Here is a 25,119-nt window from a genome sequence, read left to right as displayed (position 1 = left end):
AAGGAAATTTGGGACCGGGAAAATTTCCTCGTTATAACCGATATCTCGGTTATAACGTATGTATCTCGTTATAGCAGTTATTTCGTTATAGCCGATCTCGCTATAAGAGTAGCATTTTACATAGACTTGTGTGGAAGGAAATTTGGGACCAGGAAAATTTCCTCGTTATAACCGATATCTCGTTATAGCAGTGTTCGTTATACCGAGTTTCCCCTGTAGTAAAGTACTGAATACTAAGAATCAGAGATATCGTACAGTATGGTTTAATGAGAAAAACAATAACACACCTTCTTTTTAATTAGGTTGTCTCACTTGAGAAATCTCCAAAGTTGAAGCACTTCTCCACTGCAAAAACGATCATACCAAGCACGGAAGAGTAAAATGGATTCTTCACCTCCAAGAGCTAAAGTTGACAAAGATGTGCAAGATCACAGTGATCCCAGAGGTAAGTATTGTAGTTCTGGTGGCACAACTAGCAGTTAATAGAGTTTAATTTAGTTTAATAATGGAATTCAGGACTTTTATTGTGTTTGTACACACTTTTTAGATGTGTTGAAAAAAAAAATGTGTTCTTGAGTTTTAATTACTTTTCCTTCAGCAGAAGATGCAATTTGAACTCAGAATCTTAATCGTCTTTTTGAACACATCATGGAACCATACTTTATTTTCTCAGACAACTTATGATCTCATGATATATGGACAGCATATTCAGATGAAACAGGTAGAACAGCACAAAAGGTTCTTTCCATGGTCAAAGAGTACACACCATTCCAGATTTAGAGTTTGGGTTTGCTTGTTTGTTGTTTAGTTTTGGAGTTTGCAGCTCTTACTTTTACTAAAATTGATCTTCACAGCCATCAATGTTGCGTCCTTTGCGACGGCCAGAGCAGCTGAAATCAACACTATGATGGACGCCATAACATCTGTTGGCTCAGCGAGGGTACCTTTTCAGCGCCTGCCGCGGCACATGCAGCGGCGCGCCATGAGCCACAACATCAAGCGGCTGCCTCGCTGGATGAGGGCTGCTGCCAGACAACAGGTAAACAAGATGGCTGGATGTTGCCCAATTGCAGGGCTGATCATTGGTAGCGGCCCGATAGCCTAGTGGCTTGGGGCCACTAAAAATTTATTTGGGGCCACCAAACTTCCAAAAAGCATACGAATATAACTTTTCATGGCCCAATTAGACACCTAAAATTCAGGATAGATTGCTATGCTTGCTTACAATATGTAACACTACTTTTAGGCCACCAACATTTCTGAATTGATGACTTAAGTGACCTATGGGCCACCTCAGATAAAAAGAAGTTGCTTTCGTCCCTGCCCTTTGTGCAACAGAGTTGACTAAACTTTGTCAGGTGTTCCAAATTCCTATCTTGAATCTGTTGGACCAAAATATGCAGAGGGGTAACTTGGTGAGCTATTAGTTGAAGAATATTTATGGTAGCAAACACAGAAGTTCATGGTCCAAAAACGGGTTTATGGCTTATTGACGTGAAATGATGGCTACTAGGTATACCAGGTACTATTTAATACCTACAAATATGTGAGAAAAGGAACGTTCTCCTCCTCTGAATGGACACAAAGAGAAGTGTGGTCCTATGCAAGGAGAAGTCTGATATACTGTATACGCTATAATGTTCGCGTACATGAATTTTCGCGAATTGCTGCTGTCACACATTTTCGCGAGTGGTTAAATTCGCGATTGGGGGACCAGAGAAAATATGAAGTGGCAAAGAAAGTGTGAATTTTCAACTTACTAGCAAATAAGAATGATACTAGTCATACACTGCATGGAAAAGACTTGCCAAACTCTGCGAACTAGTAAGTTAAAATTCAACATTTTTGAAGTGGTTAAGTCCATCGCGCTAGATTTCTGACGAGTGGTCCCCTTGCGATAATGGATTGGCTCTGTACAGTATTCGTAAGTAGACGTGGACGTGCGTGCGTAAACAAGCTTAGCTAGTATGGTCTGTTCGGTAAGCCGTGACATGGTATACTGAAATGTTCGTATCGTCAAGGCAAGGGATTCATTTTGGAAGGTAATATTTTCGCGTGTTGTTAATTTCGCGAATAGCTCCCGACTCGCGAAATTCGCGAAAATAAAACCCCCGCGAAATATATAGCGTATACAGTAGGCATAATCGACAATTCCAGTCACGTTGTATAAACAGGGTTGTAGCTGTATATTCAAGCATTGCCTGATTTTTGTTTTGTTTTGTTTTGTATTGTTTTGTTTTTGTTTGTTTGAAGCATCCGTTATGGTGCCTTGTCAGAAACTTGCTATATAATTTGTCAAATTTGATGCCTCTCTGAGCACTGTTCCTACTTGCTCATATGATAATGCAAAAATGGCTTAAGGTTATTCGTACATAAAGGCAAATCTAACTTGGGCATGGATAGAATCATTGGATTTTGAAATTGGCCAAGTCCATGGGGTTAACCCCTTGAGGACGGGTGTACTTTGCTTGAACACGTATTTCCCATAGACATTTGCCCCAGGTATACTAGGAACTCATCCTCAGTGGGATATTCAAGGTTTCAGACTCATCCTCTTCAATAGTGCAATAGTGATACACAGGATTGTAGAGTAATTTCTAGCATCATCCATTTCCAAGGCCGCCAAGGACCGCAACCTAAAATCCAAAGATGGGGGCACTCCTCTGCAGCCGAAGAAGTCGCGGCGCCACCGGCGGCGCCCAGGCAATCTCCAGGAGGAGTACCAGCGGCGTCAGCACAGGCACCAATGGTTGGAGACCCACATCTGGCACGCAAAGCGGTTCAAGATGGTGGAGAAGTGGGGCTGGAAAATACCCTTGCACCCATCAGACAAAAGTGCCAGAGCTACATACAGGTACAGGGGTCGCACTTAACTTTTTTTTGAACTAGCCAGGCGGACTACTTAGAATCAATTTTGACACTGAAGCAATATTTTGGCTAGCCAGACGGACTAGTAACTTCAGAATTTTATGATTTTTGGCTAGTCCGACGGGATTTTGGGTGGCCAATGGCCAGCGGACCATCGCCAATTTCGAACCCTGAGGTACAAACAAACAAACAAACAAACTTTAGAGTGGCTTACCCCAGGTGACTGCTACAGTGTATACAAATAGTGAATAGTCACAAGTACATTGGAACGTGATTTTGCACGAGGCACAAGATGAGGTGATGAAGAAAGCTGAGTTGAAAAAGAGCATGTCATTTTTCACTGAATGTGATATGATGTTTTCGTTGTGGGAATGAAGACAATTGACTGTTTGTTTTATACGTAACTCCTCTTCCATTAACAGTCATAAGCGAAGCAAATGCGGTCAGGCCTCTTGCTACAATTATTTCTGAAGGCAAGGCAAATAAAAAAACTGATAGTTTGATGACAAGTCAATGGGAGTAATTTCCATTGTACCTGATTTGTGATGTCATAATGCACAATCTAAGACTGTGTGATGACATTTGAATGCTCCACAGCAAAGCATGTATTGTTGGGGATATACTTTATAAACTGAGCAATCAATCGATATGATAGCAAGAATCATTCTAGGTGTTGTTTAATGCATTTTTTTTCACTGCGAACCTGGGTTGGCCTGATCTTAAGGAAACTCTTATTCCTCTTGTGCTGCTTCCCTATAGCTTATTATACATTATGTATTCTATACAATCAACCGTTTTTACTCTGTACTTATGATTACTCTGGTTATGATTGTTTATCAGTGTCATTATTTGATATTTTTTTATGCTGAACAAATAATAATTTCAATTGAATTGAATTGAATTCCATTCAATTCAATTCAATTCAATTCAATTCAATTCAAAAAGTATCTCCTGGGCAGTGGTGTGCCACTGGATCTAGGAGGAGAGGTACAGCTGTACAATGTAACTGATTGTAAATTGATTTGTCTCACTTGACTGATATCTTTGTCATTATGTCCCTCAAACTTGCAGGGCCACAGCTAGACATTGTGTCCTGATGGACATCTCATATAACCAAGTGGTGGAGCTCAGTGGTGCTGAGGAAAAAATCATAGCAGCCATGAAGCATTTAACCAGTTCTGATATTGGTGAGTAAAGAATGGTGTACTTATACTTGTACCAAAGCTGAATAATAATCAGCAGTGCAGACTCCACTTGAAAATGTCTCTCAAACAAAGGCTGTGGAATAACATGCACTCAGTTGTTGCACGTGGTTTGTTTTCGGATATTGTCAGCTTTCTTTTATGGTACCAGTAACTCTTTTGTGTACAAAGCCATCAGATAGAGTTGAATCTAAGTTTTAAGTACTATCAAAGTATAGACTCTTTGACACAATATGAGAAGTTAAGATTGTGAAACATCAAATATGAAGTTTTCGCACCGGTATTTCATTATTAAACATGTAAAACTCCTTTCCAAAAAGAATATTTATTTGCAAACTGGGAAATGGACCTCAAAAAGATTGAATGTAATATCTTTTGATCATGTAGGTCTAACAATGGCATCCAAAGCCTTTATCTCTGGTAGGAGGCATGGGGAAGTCCTCCTTTACCACCGAGACTGCTACCCCCATAGGGTGATGGGACCCATCAGCTACCTCTGGCAGGCGGAGTTGCCCCCCTGTGAAAGCGACGGAGGAGGAGGAAGAGGAGGGGCAGGTGGGAGGGAAGAGGCTAGGACAGTGGGAGACACGGGTGGAGAAGTGATGGCAGCGGAGGGGCGTGGAGGGAGCCGGAGACTGTGGATGTGGGTTCATCCCTCCTGCTTGAATGAAGTCCTCGATGAGTTGAGAGACGTCTGCGGAACTTATGAAGGTAAGTATAGAAACTGCGGGAATGTTTGTTGGACTTTCATAAGGTCTACACAAGTGCTTATAATCTTATGATGTACAGGTTTTATATCCAGATTCATTTGTGAAAATTTCAAGCTCCTACATTTGTAGTCAAATAGTTGCCATCATCTTTATTATCGCTGCAGGTGCATGGGTGGAACCATTTGTGTAATGAGAAATATTATGAAACTGCAGAAAACTGTTTTGCTAATCTTATGGTTCTTCTCATTCAGGTTTCTTTGTACAAAGTAATTATTGTCTTTGATACACCCCTAAAGAACAGTGTCAACTATGGAAGAAACAGCCAAGATCAGTTAACCCATTCCATACAGGAACCAGGTAGCCTGTGTATTTAGTGTATGGGGATTTCAGAATTCAGTATGGAACGGGTTAACCTGATAAAGTTAAACATCTATTGGCATGCCCATTCCTTAATCAGTGCTTAAAATATTCACGTCTAAAAAGAAAAATAATGTAATCACAGCATTAGTAGGTTTATATTCTCAATAGATATAAAGAAAATCGTAACATTTAGGATTATCTGTACAGACTTACCCTGAGGACCAAGCATAAAGCTATTCCATAAATCTGTTTTAACTTTATGTAACTTAATAATTGATAACTTACTGTTCTACATCTTCATACTTGGATGTACTTTTACTTGTAATGCTGTGCTGGTCTGTAGCAAGCTAAAATCTATATCTGGTAGTTGGGAGTATGCTAGCCAACCATCATATCATATGCTGTTTATTTTGCCATTTAATATCCCACCAGTGAGGGTGGAATCTCTTGGTGATGAGCTGCTGAGGTTCCGCCTCCAGGGACCCCTGGCCCACCCAATCCTTCTAGATGCACTCCAACTTGCCAGTGTAACCAAAAAACTGGACCGCAATGACGCTCAGACACAAGATGTACCTTACTGGTGGGAGAAGTACTATCAAGTAAGCTTTTAGATTTAGTGTAATTCACAGTTGTCATTGCTAATTACTACAGAATGTGTTTCTGATGATTGCATTCAAAGGTACCTTGTCTCCCCAGGACAGGACAAGGACGCTTCCAATAAAGTCATTAGTCAATAATATCTTGACAAGAGAATACAAAGTCCCTCTGATTTAGTCATTACATTTTGCCCGTAAAGATGCATGTAACACACAAGTATCCCCCTGATTGCTGCGCATAACCTTGTCAATTTTGATGTAGAAGGGTTGGTAGGCTTGTATGCGTATACATTGGAAACTCGATACAAAGAGATCTGATGTAAAAGCTAATTTCTCTGATACCAATGAATTTCTTTCCTTTGTTTTGTATTGTGTACTGACAACTGATGTAACAAAATATCTGATATAATGAACAAATTATCTTGGTCCCAAGGATCTTGTTATACTGTGTTTCCACTGTACATGTGAATTTGATGTTTGTTATATATTTGTGTATTGTTGGTTCTATTTGTTGTGATGGAGAGGTCACAAAATTTCTCAATGATTAAGAATGAATCAAGGATGGTAACATGTTTTCATAGATTCTGGATTTTTTCTGGGTAATATTTTGCAGGAAAATAGTGAAAAATGAATAATATTTGAGTGATTTGAGGGGGAAAGATCAAAGGTGATGTGGTGAGGAAGGGTAACAAGGTATAGATTCAGGGCTGGGGGTCTGTGTCCACAGGTCCTGGGTTCAATTCCCGGGAGGAGCAAGAACATTTGACCATTGTGGGCTCTTGGCTGGCAGCAACCTTTGGCACAGACTGAGTAGAGCTAGGAGTGGTTGCCTGATTTTCCTTTGTTTTGGTCATTTACCGTGCTGTGTTTACTAATCAGCATGTCTGCTAGCTAGCTTCCTTCACCACTTGGCACAGTGCCATTAAGACTTATATGTCATTGAGAAGAGATAACTTAATCCTATATCGTACTGCATCAAAATTCGCATTGTTGAGAGGGTGAGAGGGTTGGCAAATTTGCATTATGGCCAAGTTTGGGGGAGTCTGTCGAATGTCTGAAATAACTGGGCTAGTTACTATACGAGCTGAAATTTTCGCGTACAGATATTTTCGCGAATTGCTACTTGGAGGACATTTTCGCGTGTTGTTAATTTCGCGGTTACGAGGGTCTAACTGAACTTAGTTGATCCCGTGTTGTTATTTTCGTGGTTCGAAAGCGATTTGCGAAATTCGCCAAAAATAAAACCACCGCAAAAATTTCAGCTCGTACAGTATACAGAAAAGGGCATGGGCTCAACTGTCTAGGAGCACATTAATCCATCAAGTTGAGTCCAATGTCTGCAGTGCATGGCAAGATGGTAATACATTGTATCATCAATCATTGTTTTGCTTTTTCAATGGACCTTTGCAGACTAACAACTTTAATAGCAAAGACCACACTCCACAGAGAAAGTTAAATTTTTTATAGATGTGTGGGAAGAGTAAAGACCAAAGATTTAAAAGAGATGTTAAGCAGGTACAATTGTACATTGTCGGCAAAGTAAGTGTACAAGTAAATGGCTTCATCCTCCCTATAAAAGATATTGTTAAGTGCATGAATGACTATACATGGTACTAGTACTCTCAGGCAAAGTAAAGGAAAACAAGGAAAGTGTGAAAAACGGTAACATTCTATTTTTTGTTGACAAACTTTGAGTCAGTTTGATCTGATCTGATTATTTTATTATTTTTTTTTTTTTTACCAAAGATGTCTGTTTCATTTTGTTTATACTGCATTTTGGGAATTCATCTCCGGCTGTTCCACAAGTCTCATTTTACCCTCTGAGACTGCAAAACTTATTACTTTGGAAGATTAAAGAAATTTGAGTGTTTTGTTTAATTTGTTTATTTGATTTAGACAAAGATTGTTTCGGTAAGAAGTTATAAACTCCTTTTAGGAGACAGTATCACAATGATCACTTGATCACATGAAATATGAAACAATTGTTTGCTATATGAAATTTCACTTCATTTAATGTGCCAAACCTTGAAAGGTAGATTTCATCTCAAGAAAGGTGGGATTACTGAAGAAGGAAGTTGGGCGAAAATGACTACTCGCGGACAATTTTTATGATATCTGGTAAAGATATCAAGATATCTCCTACCCTTTAAATTTTATTATTTCATATACTGTTGGGAATATTTAGGGCAGCATCCTGTTCATGTGACTTGCTTCTACAATAATCCTCATTTTGTAGGTATTTGAATTTCACGATCACTGAAACAAAACTTTTCCTTCCTCGTTCTTTTTAACATGTACAACTTGTTATAGTTAGTGCAGCAGTTGCCTTACCTTTATACTGCTGGCTGCTTTAATTCTGTGAGTAAGGCAGATTTTGCTATGTTCACATCACTTGAATGTGACTGATGTTTTGATGTGATTGCGTAATCAATTCATGTGAAGGTGGTAGTAATATACATACACCCCCTCCCCCTCACCAAAAAACAAAACAAAACATGTTTTTAAAAACTTGTTTTGGTCACTAATATTGCTGTAGCTGCCAGGACATGCCCAAGTACACGAAAAGCAAGCTGAAGCTTGGAAGGAACTGGGCTTGGTGCAGACGGCGACGGAAGTGGCGTCAAACGCTGTTTTCTCTCTCATTGTCAGGGACCCGCGCATCCTGCTACCGAAGAAGAGAACAAAATGTATGGTGAATCCTGATCGCATTGCAGGTGTGTAAAAATCAATCAATCAAACAGCAGGACAACATCTACTGTGAAACTAGAAACTTTAACATCATTATGATATACTTTTGTGATTTGAAGCCCACAACCTTTTTCATGGCATGATATTTCCGTGAATTGCAAGTATAAAATTGTGAATATAATATTTTCTACATGTACTAGTAAGGTTGTAATACAGAGATTTGGTGAAGAGACAACAAAACTGAATGCACACTAAACATACACTGTAGATGTAGTAAAAAACTAGAAATGTCGCTATGGCGACTGGTATGCCTCCGCCATAATGCATGATTCTCCTAATAGGTCTATAGTACATGTGGACAATGTGTGATTACATTTTCACAAAATTGGCAAAATATTGAAATGACATGATTGTCACAAATGCATTGAATGTTTACCTTCTTTGACCTGTGTTTAATTGGGTTAAACATGCATACATCAAGTTAAAAAAAATAATCCTGCTGGCATTGCATAAATATAAGGAAAATAGTAAAAATTTTTGAAGTATTGCCCTTAACCTTTGACCCCTGACCTTTGACCCCATGCACCCTAAATTCCCTAGATAACCACTGCCAGTCAGTAGATGCATATATACTATGTTCCATGAAGATACCTTGAACAATTTCCAAGATACAGAGAAAAAAGTAAAATTTTAACATTTTACTTGACCTTTTGACCTTTGACCTTTTGACCTAATGACCCCAAACTTTCACCAGAGAATCTTAATTGGGTAGTACATGTATACACTAAGTTTCAAGAAAATATCTTCAGGCATTGCATAGATATGGGGGAAATAGTAAAATTTTAAGCATTTGACCTTGACCTTTTGACCTTTGACCTTGAGCATGTGCACCCAAAAGTTGATAGGCACAACTTCACCCCCTAATACACATACATGCCAAGTTTCATTAGGATACCTTAAAAGGTTTTGGTAGTTACCCTGTCCACAAAAGTCATTACGGACGGACGGAAGGACGGACGGACGGACGGAAGGACGGACGGACGGAAGGACGGACGGACGGAAGGACGGACGGACGGACGGACGGACGGACGGACAACCCGAAAACATAATGCCTCCGGCACCACTTCGTGGCGGAGGCATAAAAAACCCAAAACAAAACAAAAAATAAACAAATGGAAGACTGCACACTACTGGTATAGGTACATATAGATGACTTTGGAAGCGCTCGACCTGACTTGAGCTGTATTGTGCCCACATGCGTTGTGTAAACATAAACTTTTGCGGGCACTGTACATTTCGCAAATCTGGACTCCTTTTGAAATTTGTGACAATTTTTTTTCATGCAGAAATTTGGTGTTTTTACAGAATTTACAATGCAATTCATATTATAATGACTAATTTTACCTAGCTGAAAAAGAAAAGGAAGTGGACAGAACTAGAACTGAATCATAAGCTTGCTTCAGTGAATTGTTGAACGATAAAGTACAGCATATGTTAACCAGTTGTCTCCCGAGATGTGCTAATCCTCACGTCCTTTGTACATAGCACAATTTGTTCAGCATTCAAGAGGTTAATGCCACACTTGAGGTAATTTTTAGAACAAAAAATACAATTGACGATTGCTTTGTGACAAGATGAACTAGATGAACTGACATTTCTTGATTTGTTCCTTTGTATGTTTACCCATTGAGGACGAGTCCCGAGTATACTCGGGCAAGTATCTATGGGAAATGCATGTTGTAGCAATATCAGTCCTTACTCAACGGGTTAAGAGACCGTTTACAGCTCATTATTCCGAGGGTTTGTTATTCCGAAGGCTCTTTAGTCCAAAGATTCGTTATTCCGAAGGTTCGTTATTTCAAATTTCATTTTCGAATTAACGAATCTTTGGAAAAACGAACCTTCGGAATAACGCGGCACATGTTCGGATTAACAAACTCTTTTTCATTTTCGGATGAATGAACTTCTAGGTATAGGGAATTTGTGTGTTTCAGATTAACGAACCTTCGGAATAACGAACCTTCGGAATAGCCAACCTTCGGAATAACAAACAGCACCCAAGAGACCACTGTATTCAATTTTGTTTCCATCCAGATATCCCATCCAATATAAGAGGACACAACCTCACACCAGAGCTGAGCATTTCTCCTCTGTGGAATGCTGATATCAGACAAGCTGTCGGTGAGGAACAGGAGGCCACACACGAGCTGAATCAGCTGCGGTCCCAGCTGCTGGTGCCAGGAACTGACCTGGAACTGGGCCGAAGGGAGTCCAGGATCCCAGTCCTTCTCCTGCAGCACACAGGGACCCGCCAACTTATCTCTGGCTCCGGGGCAGAGGACTATGCAGGGATGCTTGGCTATGGCGGGGGTTGGGACCTGGTGTTGCCACGGAAATGGGGCATGGCATTCTGGGTAGGCCTGATATACCGAGGGGCCAGGGCTTGTGGCTTGAGAGAGATGGGTAAGCTATGCTTGCATAGGAATGTTCCTCGATATCCAGAAGACTTCCCTGATTCTGAGACTGGATGCAAAGAAGTGGAAGCCCTAGCCAAAGAACTTGAGGAGACTTTCACGAGAAAGCCTCCAGCCAAACGTCCAAACCATGCCAAGCTTGGGGTTTGTAGTCCATTTCGAGCTCCATGGGACAAGCTGATCCATGAGTGGACTGCAAGGGAGAGTGGTGACCAAACCTCTTCTGCAGACACCGCTGCAGAGTCTGCTGACAGGATCAGTGTGGAGTGTTCAGACTGGTGTGTGTTGAGGAGCAGGGAGAAGCTGAATGCTGTAAGAGAAGAGTTGCACAGCTGCGGGAAGAGAATTCGGAGAACCCATCAGAAGAAGCCATCCAAGCCGGGACTTCAGGGAACAGGTACCGATGTTTCTCTGTCTTCCGAGCCAGCGTCTCGCATAAGATGTCTGAGACAGAAGCTGGGGGTGGAAGTTACAAAGAGAACGTTGGTCTGGGTGGGGGTGCGCATGGTCGGCAGGGGATTCCCCACCCAGTTTGCCATGATCTGTCTGCCTACATCTGCAGACCTGGCAGAACTGGCAAAGAATCCAAGCTATGGTGGCCCAGAGGAGCCCATCCACAAGGAATTCAGCAGGAAGCGGATGAGGAAGGCTGCAAAAATGGAGGAGAAGGATGACAGCGTCAAGAGGGCAAAGGTCAGCCAGAAAGCTGTGCCAGAGCCCCCCTCCACCCCTCGAGACATGGGCTATGTGAAAGAGGGAGAGGCAGTCTCTGAAGAGAGTTCCACATTGAGTAGCGGTGAGCAGAGACCATTACCGACAGTGACATCTGAGGCACAAATGCCTGCACAAGAACCAAACAAGTCTGAGTCACCTGAAGCCAGCAGAAGTTCAGACAAAGTCCACAAGATGGATTACTGTCAGTTTGATAGAACTGAAAGCAAAGCTAACATTTTGTCAAAGAGGACAGACCAACTTTTGGCTCCAGACAATACAAAAAGTGTTGCTGCTAGTGATCTCACACCATCAGCTTCCAGCACAAGTAATGGACAACAGGGAGCTGATCCTCCGCCATCGGCATCTGGTGGAAGAACAGAGGAAGCAAGCCAGGCAAAGGCCTCCAGTGATGCCACAACCCCTGCAATGGTACCCCTCCTTGAGTCTTGCACCAGGACAGTGATAGGGTTCCTCACCAATGGTGCACAGGCCTTCAGCTGCGGTGAGGGAATGGGTGTTGGCTTCTGTGTTACGTCTGGTCTCCTGGAGCTGATGAGGACGTCACCTCAAGGCAGGAAATTGGTAGTTCTTGTCAGGAATACTCAAAGTCTACAGTATAGATTTGCATACATCTATGTACCATAAGGACTAAAGCACGGCTGCACACTAACCCATTTTTTCTACTGGTCTGACCTGTATGTCGGACCAGAAAGTACCCAGTTTTTCCATTTATGACAGGTCCGTTCCTGAAAAAGTTACTGGTTCAACAGTGATTTCTACTCTCCAGGGACTGTCGGACCAGTGCCAGTGTGCAACGTTGACTAAGATGTTAGCTGAGATACAAAACTCTTTGAATTCTGCTGTGTGTGTGTGTATGTGTGTGTGTGTGTGTGTGTAAAAAGAGTCAACCTCCTTTCGAGCAAGATTTGCAGGGTTTACCTTCATTGAGAAAATATGTACCAAAGTTACTTTCTCCCTTCCCATTTCTGATCTCAGACTTAAAAAGTAATTTTACAAGTCAGTGTATGATGTGGCTGAAGGAGTCGTAAAATGCAAAGGAATATTTACCTTGATATGTTATTTCTTGAGGCCGTATTTCCTTGTTCATGTGTACATTTTGTTTAAGATTTTATTACTCATGTTTTATATTTGCCAAACATGTTGTTTATGCTGGTTACTTCTTTCGCCAATGATTTTCAGCCATATATTTTGTTTGTCACTTTTAGAAAGTAGAATTCATTGGGAAAGTTTAATACTGTGTGTTTGGGGTTCATGTGTACTTTGATAAGATTTATCAATAGTTTGAGGAATTTTACATGAATTAGGTAGCTTCCTCTTTTAATTTGCAGATTATGTATGGACTTATATTTGATATTTTATCATGTTATTTCAATTTGAAAAGGTGTGTTGTCTCACACACACACACACACAATAATATATATATATAATATACACATATATATGTAGTGCTTTTAATTTGTAACTGGTCTGTTTAAAGGTACTTTGTACTGTAAATCCAGAAACTTAACATGAACTTTAAAGATTGGCGTATTGGAGCCAGTGACATTTTTGAGTGCCTGAAATATTGTGAGTCACCACTGGCATTCAATGCATTGTGTAAACAAACCCTTGTACGTGCATTTGACTTTCAGGAATCTTTGCTCCTGGCGAAATTATTGGAAGTTTCGTGCACATGAATATTTCTGGTTTGACAGTAGCTGAAAACAAGGGAGTAAAAATGTTCATTACGTGAGAAAATCACTGTAGGTGGGATGCTGTTGACCAAGAATTGTCAGCCCTGACTTTGTAGAGTATGATGTACTTTCTTACCTTTAGGCTGCGTTCACATAGAAGTATACTATTCGGGTATTCGGGGCTGGTTTTCTAGGGCACGCGAATAGCATGAATCGAACGATAGGATTTCCTAACACCGGTTCACATAAGAGGGCACTATTCGAAAGTACCGAATAGCATAGAATAGTATAGCATAGTGGGAATCGAGCTTGTTCGATTTTCTTGCAGCGTATACCGTCTCTCGTTTATGAAATAATGACAATTTTGGTCTGGATTTGCCCTTTAGCAAAAATAAGCATGTAGACTGACATTCTGATGCAGTTTAGAAATTGTTAATAAGATTTGCTGGGATGTAGGAGGAAGAAATCCTCACTGCATGGGATGGTGAGTTGACGGTGCGGGTGATGGTGTACTGGGTGCCCGAATAGCGAATAGCGAATAGCGAATAGCGAATAGCGAATACCGTATACTTCTATGTGAACGCAGCCTTATGTGGAAATTCTACAGACAGGAGGAATACTGTCAATTTTGTTAACCACAAATGAGGAAGTGAGACAAAGGAATAGACCAGTTCGTAATTCCACTTTGCGCATGAGCAGAAAAAATTCATTTGTACCAACAGGCATTTTGGTTTGTAAATTCACTGAGATAAGCATCAGTGATGCGATGATTATTCATGTGATCCTTATCTAAATGGTGCTTGCCAGCACATCCACCTGACAGCAAGAATGGTATAAAGGGAAATAGGTTGTTATTGCATTCAATACAAAACAATGAAATGGATGCCTGCTAAATTCTCAACTGATGGAGTATTCTGATCACCTGATCTAAACGCAAGTTCATTCTTTGTTTTTCTTTGTTTGAACATGAATTCCATAAATTGTTACATCAAGCAAGCTTATGCATTATGCCGCTTTGAGAACGAGTGAAGTGCCTAACCAACTGAGAAAAAGAAAGGTCATTTGTACCAATGTGTACATGAGCTAATTACGAACTTGCTTAATATTGTGATTTTGTTTTGAAAGATGAAAATGGGGAAAATGTTGATTTTCGATCCAAGTGTCAAGCATTGTGCCTTTATTCCAACAGAAATCAGCGTTGACATATAGATGGAGCCACTCGTTGTGAAAACCAGCTTAATTGACTTCACTCATTGTTTAGTAAACAGAGCTGTACAAGAATTTGAGTTGATATACTGCGTTGATTCTATGTTTGTCGGATATCATGTGTCAGACATCTTGCTGTCAAAGTACAATGTATGTGTTTACCAATCCCATAATATGAAACATTGCTACTGTAGAAATCATTGCCCTTTTCCACTTCATCCTAACACTTGCTCTTGATCTTAAGCTGTCATTGCATTGGTTGCGACGAATAGCTGGCCTTGAACATTGTTCATTGTTTTGTGCAGATTAACCCATAGATGGTGATTTCACAGCTGAATTACAATTATGAGATCTTTGGCACAGGAGTGTGTGTGTGTGTGTGTGGGGGGGGGGGGGGGGTGGAGGAATTATTGAAGGGAACCTGCATGGAATATATTGTGTGTTAAAGATTTCAAATTGTAGACCATCATACAGAAGTACCTTGAAGGACTTTGGTCCATATATCTGGATATGATAAATGTACCATGGTAGTTGTTCTATGTATGACCCAAGTTTGAAATGGCTGTAAAATTACTAATGTACAATGTACCTCTAGCCATACCAGTCTACAAGATGTCTCATTCCTGTACAGTTCAGATGGTATTTATTCCAAGGCAGGTGCCTTTATTACCAGGTATTATCTTGTAGTGATCATGAATTCTGTAACTATGTCACAATCAGTCATCCACTGAATATTTCCCTTATTTCATGAACAAGGTCATTGCCCTGTGTCACAGGTACTGTAATACGAGGAATGTTCGCGTGCATTTTAATTTCGCGAATTTCGTGAGTGCCAAAATTCGCGAAATTAAAATGCACGCGAAAGTTCTTGTCTACAGTACACTATTATGCATTGAATGCCAGTAGCAATTCGCCAAAATTTCATGCCGCAAAGAAGGCTGTCAGCCCCAATTCGCAAAAATTTCATGCCGCGAATATATCATGTTTTACAGTACTTTCTTTTCCCAACCGCAAAATTCTGAAATTGACAAACAAACTTCTGAAAGCACCATTTATTCAGGGATCACTGCAGCATCTAAAATCTGCAAAAGAAATTTCTTTCATTTGTTTGTGTTAGTCTTGATGGGATAACATTTACAAGTTAGCATATGTTTTATATGGGGTTGTAGGCCTACTCACAATGAAGAAAACAAATAAACTTTGTGGAAATGTGTTGCATCCACCCAGAGAGAGAGACAGGTGGTCTTATGTAATCACTTCCAGCAAAGAGTGAATGTCAGGGATACTTAGCATACCAAGACCCACCCGAAGGTTAATACCGGTTGTAACAGGTTGTATTGTAACAGTGTAGGAGAGAGTCACTCTTCATTTTGGCAGCAGAGAGTCAAGTTGTGGTTTGACGAGCCAACACCAACAGGTTATGGCCCTAGAGTGCTGACAATTTTTGGGAGGAGTTGTGTGCCCACAATGGTGGTGAGTTGAGCAGTTTTCTTATCAGTTTTTGGCAGCACTTCATCTTTATCATGTTTAATTGTCAAGTGAACTTCAAGTTCAATCTTCAGTAAATTCAGGAAAGTTGACATATATTTTTTGAACTCATAAAATAGTTCAGAAATTCCGGAATTTTATGCAAATGTAAACTGTCCACAAATGTTGCATTCATGAGTCAATTTTATACTTACATTGTACCTGCGAAGCTAAAATAGATGTACAATGTATAAAGTAATCAGGAAATGAAGTTGTGAAGACAATGTTTGTATTAAAAAACAGAACACACTGCTAACTTCCGCTCATGTATCATGAAACATGATCCAACTGGTAGAGATTTTCCAGTTGTAATAAATGATTTAAAGGTACTTTTGTGTGAAATTCATTTACTTCTGAGTGCGTTGGCTAAGTCAAATTAGCTCTCTTCACTTGAATTACAGGATGCTTGGAGGTAAGTGAAGGTGTTGAAGTCTTGAGTGTTGGGTGACCAAAACATAGCCAAACACAAACCCAAGTTTGATCCTGACACCCTGCATGTTGTGCTTCATCTTTCGCATCATTAAAAGTGCATCACAGCTGTGGGCCTTGTACTGTTAGAATGATACTGCGTAGTATACAGTAGCGGCACTTGAATAGCAGCTGGATGAAAGATAGACAAGAAAATAGCAGGCGTTGTGAGGAGACCAAAGTTTTTGAATTATTCTATTTTAATTGAACAATTACCAATGAGATTACACTTTGTTAATCTAGATATGCACACTAAAAGATATAATTGTTACTCCCTTGCTTATTCTCATGAAATACGGGAAAGTAACTTGTAAGTCTGCCCTATAATCCAGAGTCTACTGGACCAGCCACCACCCCAACTTTGTCCCTGTGCTCCAACGACTGCAACTGCCCCCCTCCACCAGCCAGAACCCCACCCTCCAACTCGGACAGCACGTCCAACGACTGCCCTCCTGCAGCCAGAATCCCAGCCAGAAACCCAGCCAGAACTCCACCCTCCACCTCAGACAACAACACCAACAACTGCTCCCCTCCAGCCGGCACAGCTACATTGTAGAACCCCAGCTTCCATCCATCCCAGATAACATCTCCAGGGACTACACCCACCTTGCTGTCCCCAGCTGCGTGAGCTGCCCTCGTCGTGAAGGTGGAGGCACTGCAGGATGAGGTCGGCAAGCTCCAGGATTGGAAGAGCCAAGAGATTGAGAGGAGACCGAAGGACAGCAGTCCAGAGAAGCGGGGCAAAGATCCAGGATCTTCTGGAGCATATATCCTTGTGTCAGGGAAGCAAGTGCTTCAGATTAAGCAGACTGTTTTGGATCCGATGCTGCCATTTGCTCCATGCCACAAGGGATGTAGCCAGACGGCTCATGAATCTGCTGTTCCTCAGCGAAGAGAGGGTGAACAAATAATGTGAGGGGGAGAAAGAATCCTCCTATGCTATGGACCCAGACTGAATTGATGCCATTAAACGGGCAACATTTTCTCTCTGCCTGGGTGGAGGCCAGTCTGAGTATGAATTTTATTATGGAACAGATGCATCTTGGCTATTGATTCTCAGAATAGAAACCTAAACTGCACTGAAACTAGAGTAGGATGGAGCATTGATGATTTTGTCATGTGATTTTTGGTATTAAATTATTTATGAATTCTTTTGCTTTGCAGAGCTTGTATAAGTTGATATTATGTGAAAAAAATATTAATATATATATATATATGTGTATTTATATACATGTATATATACATATATATATATAATTTTGCTCCTTAACGGCAGTTTTCAGGTGGTTATTATTGTTTGGCTGTGATGTAACATGGACTGAAATCCTATAGAGTTATATGAGAGAAACAGCAATGGAGGAAAATTCTCTAAAAGCTTTCAAAATTTAAATACTAGATTTATGAAAAAAAAAATAGACAAATTGCTGTCAAGGTTTGGCAGGTTGATGGAAATAAAAACTTTAATCCTAGCATGATCATATTTGTAACAAGGACAGAACTCTGTCCTAAATTGAATGTGACATACTGTAGTTTAATTATTTTTTTTAACTAACTTAAAATGGGCAATGGTCCAGCTAGTTGTGTCAACTGTACTTCATAATTTGAATAATGCAGTGAAGTATTTTCAGCTGTGATGCTTATGTTTTGCATGACAACATGAACTTGTATGGTCATGTGTGGTAACAGGAGGAAGAAAATTACATGTAAGGCTCTCAAATCTATAAATTCTTATCAAGACGAGATGAAAAAGCGTGTGGCAGTTAGGACTATGTTCATGCACAGACAGATGCAATATTTTTTTTGTTTCTGTAAAAATTGTAAGCTATGGAGCTTTTGAAAGGACAGTTACAAACGTGACCACGGATGGGTGGACGGAATGTTTGAACATCGTCCGTAATGCTCATGGCTTGGTCGTATGTGATGAATTTTCAGTAAACCCACTGTTAATTCTGGTTTGGTGCCTTTAAGTAAAGCAACTGTGGCATAATTTCACTCGAAACTGTATCATGTACTCGTAAAAATGTCTTCAATAGATTATAACAGAAATTTCCTGAAATTTCATATCGGGCTATCAAGATTGAGTAATTATCCCTTTCCAAAGAAAAGTGGTTTGGGTAATAAACAGTAGAAATGCAAATTTGAAAGGACTCACCAAAAAAAAGGGGGGGGGGTAGGGCCTCTGAAATCATGAATAATGAATTCATTAGAAGATTAACATTAAGATTGACATAACAAAAAAAAATGTTAGAAACGCGAAATTAGGTCTCAACCAAAACTGTACGATCCCTTTAAATAACAAAAAAAAAAAAACATGATTCAAAATGAGAGGGGTTATTCGTCATAAACTTGGTTGCTACTTATACTGTACTTACTCGTTATCTGTATTTTCCAACATAATCAATTTTTTTTCCTCTTAGCTTTTCTGATTTGTATGATTGTACTCAATATAGTGTCCCCATTCATTCCCTTATGCTTAGTGACGACTCCAGTCTACACTTCTTTTGATATTGAACTATACATTTTTATATGTACATGCTCTCCAGGCCATGAAGCACACAGTGCAATTTTGTACAATATCCCTTGAGAAATTACCTACACTGAATTGCTGTTAATGTCTCTCTTATCAGTCGATATTTAACATAATGGAAGTTTTACTGCTAAACAAGAAATTATTGTAAACAAAAAGCCCTTCTTTGTGTTCTTTTTTGGGCAATTAGGGTCCAATCTGTTTGGATGTAGCTCTTTAATTCTTTTTCTTTCCTTACTGTTAGTTTGACTTCACTATTCAAATATACGATATTTTGAAATCCCAAACTTCTGGGTTTCTTACATGAGTATGATACAAGGATTATGGTGATTTGAATTTACATATTATTTTCTACACACAATTCACACATGAATTTCAGTACCAACTTCTTCAAAAGTGTTTGTACAATATCTAGTTGCTACAATGTAGCTTGATAATTCTGCACCACTGTCCGATGGATGTATATAAAGGGCCTATGGTATGGACCTATCCACTGGAACCCAATTCCATAAGCTGTAAAGTATGAAGGCGTAAGTTTGAAAGTCGTCTTCAAATACAATGTACACGAGTATATTCGAAGATAGCACAGGTGCTTTAAAAAATGCTTAAATCTGGAATTCACAGACGGCAAATTCAATTGAGTTTTGAAAAATAGCTTACAGTCACAACTTCCATGGGAAGACATTCCAGACCGCTCTCGGTAGAGCCACGGTAGTGCTATGTGTGGCAAGGAGCGGCAGTATGACATCAGGCCTTGAAGGGGACATCACGCTGTGGTGCTGTCTCCGTGACACATGGTATGAGAATGGCCACTCGGTAACGGTGACAGGGGCCGCCACCCCAGTCAGTATTAACTAGAGATACCCACAGATAGTGGGTTTCCGGGTTTCCCGAAGGGTCAAGGGCCCACTGACACTGCAAGAGGCAGGTGCATAAAGGCGTCGTTGACTGTCGACCAGCTCCGAGGCAGTAAGGGAGCATAGACTGTCGACCGGACTTCATTCCTGGATGCTGAGGAGACACCGCTAAGACGTCCGTCGGGAGAGCGACCACGCGAACGGCAATCGCGAAGAGTTGCTACGACAGACCACGCGACCGTCTATACCAGCACCAGCGTAACGGGGCCCCGTCGTCGACCGACGTCGTCATCAACTTGCATTGTCATCGTCATACATCGTCGTCATAAGCCGTCGTCACGCAACGTACACCCGTGACAGCCATTCGAGGTGAAATGAATCCAATCTGAGTTAAACATAATAAATGTCCTAAGAGCCAGAAAGCCACTGAGCAGGAATAGTTTATGTTCGTTTTTTTCTCTTTTTATAATTTGCTGTAAAACCAATAGTCAGTTATAGACAATTAAAATATTTGAGTTAACTGAATGCACATTGTTTCCTCCGTTTCGTCTTGTATGAGTTACAGCCTGCCAACAGTTCTCAGAGGTTATGAAAATTTCTTTGTTCCGTTTATTTCCATATAAAAGGATGGAAATCGGGCAAATTCTGTGACAATTGGGGGCTCGTCCGCTGGAGAGAACTTGGCAGGGTTTATTCATACAAGAATTTGAGACGCGATTTGTGTAACCTCATGTTGTGTGTATAAGATATCACAATGGAATTAGAAAAGTACATACAGTTAGGTAAAGATTGTGGACTGCAAGGTGCAGAACTAGTGGAGTTTGCCCGCACTGAAAGAGACAAGTATCTCGAAGAAAAGTGACGAGATGAAAAGTTAGAAAGAGATGAAAGACAGGTACAAAGGGAAGAAATAACCAAGCAAAAGAGGATTGAGTTAGAAATAGCTCAATATAAGAGTGTCAATGTGAAGGCAACAAAAATAGTGTAAGGAGTAGCTTACCAAGCTTGCCGGCGTTTCGCGCTGACTCTGACGATTTGGACGCTTATCTGTTGCGTTTTGAGAGATATGCAAAACAAAGTCAGTGGCCAGAAGAATGCTGGGCTCCTGCATTGGGGAACCTTTTGACCGGGCGCGCTTTGGAAGTTTATTCTCTCTTACCGGCAAATGAAGCTGATGACTATGAGAGTCTGAAAGATACACTCTTGCGGCAGTTTGCGCTAACTGAAGAAGGCTTTCGCAAACGTTTTCGAGAGGCGCGGCAGAAAATGGGCGAATCATTTGGGCAATTTGCAACGCGCATAACCGGATATGCTACTAGATGGGTAGAGATGTCGGGTACAAGTAAGTCCTATGAAGGGCTACTAGAGCTAACGGTGCGTGAACAGCTGCTCGAATGTTGTGATCGTGGATTATCTGTTTTCATTCGTGAAAGAAACCCACGATCGGTGGAGGAGATGGCAGATATCGCAGATCGGTATCGGGACGCACACGGGCATGGCGGCTCCGGTAAACGCGCACGCGACGATAATAAGTCTCGTAACCAGGGCAACGAAGCAAGCCAAGCAAAGAAAGGGGGCGCTACGTCACGTGACAACCAGGGTTGCTTTGTCTGTGGTAAGCAAGGACATTTTGCTTCTAAGTGTCCAGACCGTAAAACTGACCAGTCGAAAGTTACTAACAAGCAGTATGTGCCAAAGTCAAAACAGAAACATGTGTGGTAGGAGTATGCCCTACTCATGATGCTCACGAGAGAGGGAATGTTAGTGGCACACCTTCTGTCAAACTGATGTGTGGTCACGAGTTACCCCTTCTTAGTGGTGGGTGTAACGTAGGCACAGACATGCCGACATGTGAAGGTATGTTGAATGGTAAAAGAGTTAAGGTGCTGAGAGACACTGGTTGCAACACCGTAGTGGTGAAACGTCAACTGATAGAGGAATCACAGCTGACTGGTGAGATTCAAACTTGTGTGCTCATAGATGGTACTGTGAGAAAAGTGCCACTAGCAGAAGTTGAAATCGATTCACCATACTTTGTTGGAACAACACATGCTTTATGTATGACGAATGCTATCTACGATCTAATCATAGGTAATGTTAGTGGTGCTAGGCAGCCTGGTGACGAGGACATCGGATGGAGCGGAGAGGATGCTAGGGAGAAGCCGTCAGCTGACGAGATGACGACCTCCAGTTCAGAGGCAGAGTCCGCGGAAGCAGAGTCTTCGAAAGGGACAACGCAGAACGGCATCACAACGACCTCCGACAGTCGTGATCGTCCCCACACTGACGAGAGTGTGAAGCAGTTACCAACACCCCTACCTACAACCAACGAAAGTGCAGCAGTAGAGACAAGAGGCATGAGGAAATCGAAGGAACGGCCTTGGAAGAGACTAGGATCAGCAGACCAGCCGACGATCACTGCAACCAGGGAGGAGATGATCAGAGAGCAGGCACGAGATGCCACACTGGAGAAACTTCGAAAGTTGGCGGAGAAAGGTGAGGCTAAGGCTGTAGGGAAAGGAAGTGAGGTCAGATATTTTTGTCGTGACAATCTTCTCTTCCGTGAATACAGGTCTCCCTACGTCGAGAGAGGAAAGACATTCACGCAGCTAGTGGTGCCCCAGCCGTATCGCAGTGAAGTGCTCCGACTAGCTCACGACTCCCCTCTAGCAGGTCATTTGCAGACAAAGAAGACGGCGGACCGGATTCTCGCCCACTTCTATTGGCCAGGGATCCAAGCCGATGTCAAGCGTTACTGTGCATCATGCGATTCATGTCAACGCACTACGCCAAGGGGTAAGATAGGGAAAGTACCCCTGACCATCCCCCCTTTGATTGATACATGTTTCCGTAGAGTGGCGGTCGATTTGATCGGACCACTTGAACCGATCACTGAAAGAGGGAATCGATATATCCTGACGATAATCGATCTTGCAACGAGATACCCAGAGGCGGTAGCGCTACCACGAATCGAAGCAGAACGGGTAGCAGAGGCGTTAGTTGAAGTATTCTCGAGGTTAGGCATTCCTAATGAGATACTCTCTGATAACGGCACTCAATTCGTTTCAGGTGTGATGAAAGAGGCAGCTCAACTCCTGGGAGTGAAGCAATTTCACACCACACCATACCACCCGATGGCGAACGGCGCCTGCGAGAGATTCAACGGCACGTTGAAACAGATGCTGAGGAGGATGTGTCAGGAGCGACCTAGCGACTGGGACTGCTTCCTGCCAGCTCTTCTCTTTGCATATCGAGAGGTGCCTCACGAAAGCCTTGGCTTTTCCCCTTTTGAGCTCATGTACGGCCGAGTGGTGAGAGGACCCATGACAGTACTGAAAGAGCTGTGGACTAAGGAAATCCCTGAGGAGGAAACGAAGACTACGTACCAGTACGTCATCGATCTCCAAAACCGACTCGAACAGACGTGTGAACTCGCCAAAGAGGAACTGTCCAAAGCATCAAGGAAGTACAAGAAACACTTCGACGTGAAGACGAAGGAGAGATGCTTCGAGTGCGGCGACAAAGTGCTACTCCTGTTACCGACGACGCGGAATAAGCTGCAAATGCAATGGCGAGGTCCATTCGACATCGTGCAGCGAATTGCCAGAGACGATTACCGATTGCTAGTGAACGGTAAGGAAAGGACCTACCACGCCAATCTCCTGAAACGGTACATTGGGAGAGAAGACGAGAAAGTCGACGACCTCGAGAACGAAAACCAGGGACAACTGGAGGCGAACTACGTCAGTGTCGTGGACGACCAGGTAGATGATGATGGATCGGTGCCCCTTTCATTTCCCTCCATCGAAGCGTCGGAAAGCGTGCATGACGTGAAGTGCAGTGACGAGCTAGACGAGGAGAAGATGAAGGAGGCAAAATCCCTCTTGCTGGAGTTCTCGGATGTCATGACCGATGTCCCAGGACGGACCGACATCATCGAGCACGCCATCGAACTGAAAACGAACGAGCCGATACGTTCTCGCCCATACCCAGTCCCCCGGTCACTGAAGGAGACCATCAGAGAGGAGGTCAACACCATGTTGAGGATGGGAGTGATCGAAAGGTCGACATCGCCATACGCATCCCCCGTGGTCCTTGTAAAGAAAAAGGACGGGAAGAATCGCTTCTGCGTCGACTATAGGAAGTTGAACGCCAAGACAATTGTCGACAACGAACCAATCCCAAACATCGAAGAACTGATGGCAGAGATAGGAAATGCAAAGTTCTTCACCAAGATCGATTTGGCCAAAGGCTATTGGCAGATACCCGTGGTCGAAGAAGACCGGAAGAAGACCGCGTTTGTCACGCCAGACGGCCAGTACGAGTTCAAGGTACTACCATTCGGGCTAGTAAATGCCCCAGCAGTGTTCACTCGGATGATGAGAGCTCTGCTGGAAGGCCTGCCCCATGTCGTCCATTACATCGACGACATTCTGATCTACAGTTCCTCATGGGAGGAGCACCTGAACGACATCCGACAAGTCTGCCTCCGACTACGACAGGCTCACCTTACAGCGAGACCGACAAAGTGTCATGTCGCGTGTAAGTCCGTGGAGTTCTTAGGACACATCGTAGGACAAGGAAAGATGAAGCCTACCCCAGAACAGATCCAGAAGGTGATGGCGACAACGCGACCGACAACCAAGAAGGAGGTGAGAGCATTCTTGGGGCTCGTGGGATATTATCGGAAGTTTATTCCAAACATGTCCACGATCGCCGCTCCCCTCACAGACGCGACGAAGAAGAATGAGCCTGACAAGATAAGATGGGATGAATCCCATGAGCGAGCATTCTGCACACTACGAGACAGACTAGTCGACTTCCCAATTCTAAGACTACCCGATGACGACAAGGAGTTCGTTCTACGGACCGATGCATCCGATGTGGGACTCGGCGCTGTGCTGATGCAGGAAAGCGAGGGGAAATACTTCCCCATCAGCTACGCTTCTCGAAAACTGCTGAAACGCGAGCGCGTGTACCCAATCGTAGAGCGCGAGTGTCTAGCTCTTGCGTGGGCGGTCAGAAAGTTCTCTTACTTTTTGTATGGCCGAGCATTCCAGCTGCAAACTGACCACTACCCGCTTGCTCATCTAACACACGCGCGAATGCAAAATCCAAGAGTCATGCGCTGGGCGCTTGCACTGCAGGCATATCAGTATCGTGTACAGGTAATCAAGGGCTCAGAGAATGTTGGGGCTGATTACCTCAGCAGATGCCCTACTGAGTAG

General features: G+C 42.2%; 2 protein-coding genes across 2 annotated transcripts; both read left to right on the top strand.

Moving 5' to 3' along the window:
- Positions 1 to 343: 343 nt before the first annotated feature.
- Positions 344 to 12,257, top strand: LOC139715671 (ribonucleases P/MRP protein subunit POP1-like). The gene is made up of 8 exons (XM_071627226.1): positions 344 to 445; positions 855 to 1,039; positions 2,619 to 2,854; positions 3,940 to 4,055; positions 4,458 to 4,781; positions 5,573 to 5,739; positions 8,273 to 8,450; positions 10,519 to 12,257. Exons 1-8 carry the CDS (start codon positions 382 to 384, stop codon positions 12,255 to 12,257), a joined length of 3,009 nt encoding a protein of 1,002 aa, XP_071483327.1. The 5' UTR covers positions 344 to 381.
- A 9,475-nt stretch (positions 12,258 to 21,732) lies between these two features.
- On the top strand, positions 21,733 to 25,119 carry LOC139715661 (uncharacterized). The gene has a single exon (XM_071627221.1). The coding sequence runs from the start codon at positions 21,733 to 21,735 to the stop codon at positions 25,117 to 25,119; it is 3,387 nt and encodes a 1,128-aa protein (XP_071483322.1).

Source organism: Diadema antillarum, unplaced genomic scaffold, assembly GCF_040938485.1.
Source record: "Diadema antillarum isolate AM-2024a unplaced genomic scaffold, OU_Dant_1.0 scf00000006, whole genome shotgun sequence".
NCBI lineage: Eukaryota > Metazoa > Echinodermata > Echinoidea > Diadematoida > Diadematidae > Diadema > Diadema antillarum.
Note: the sequence above shows the minus strand (reverse complement) of the source record. Positions and strands in the feature narration are given on the sequence as shown.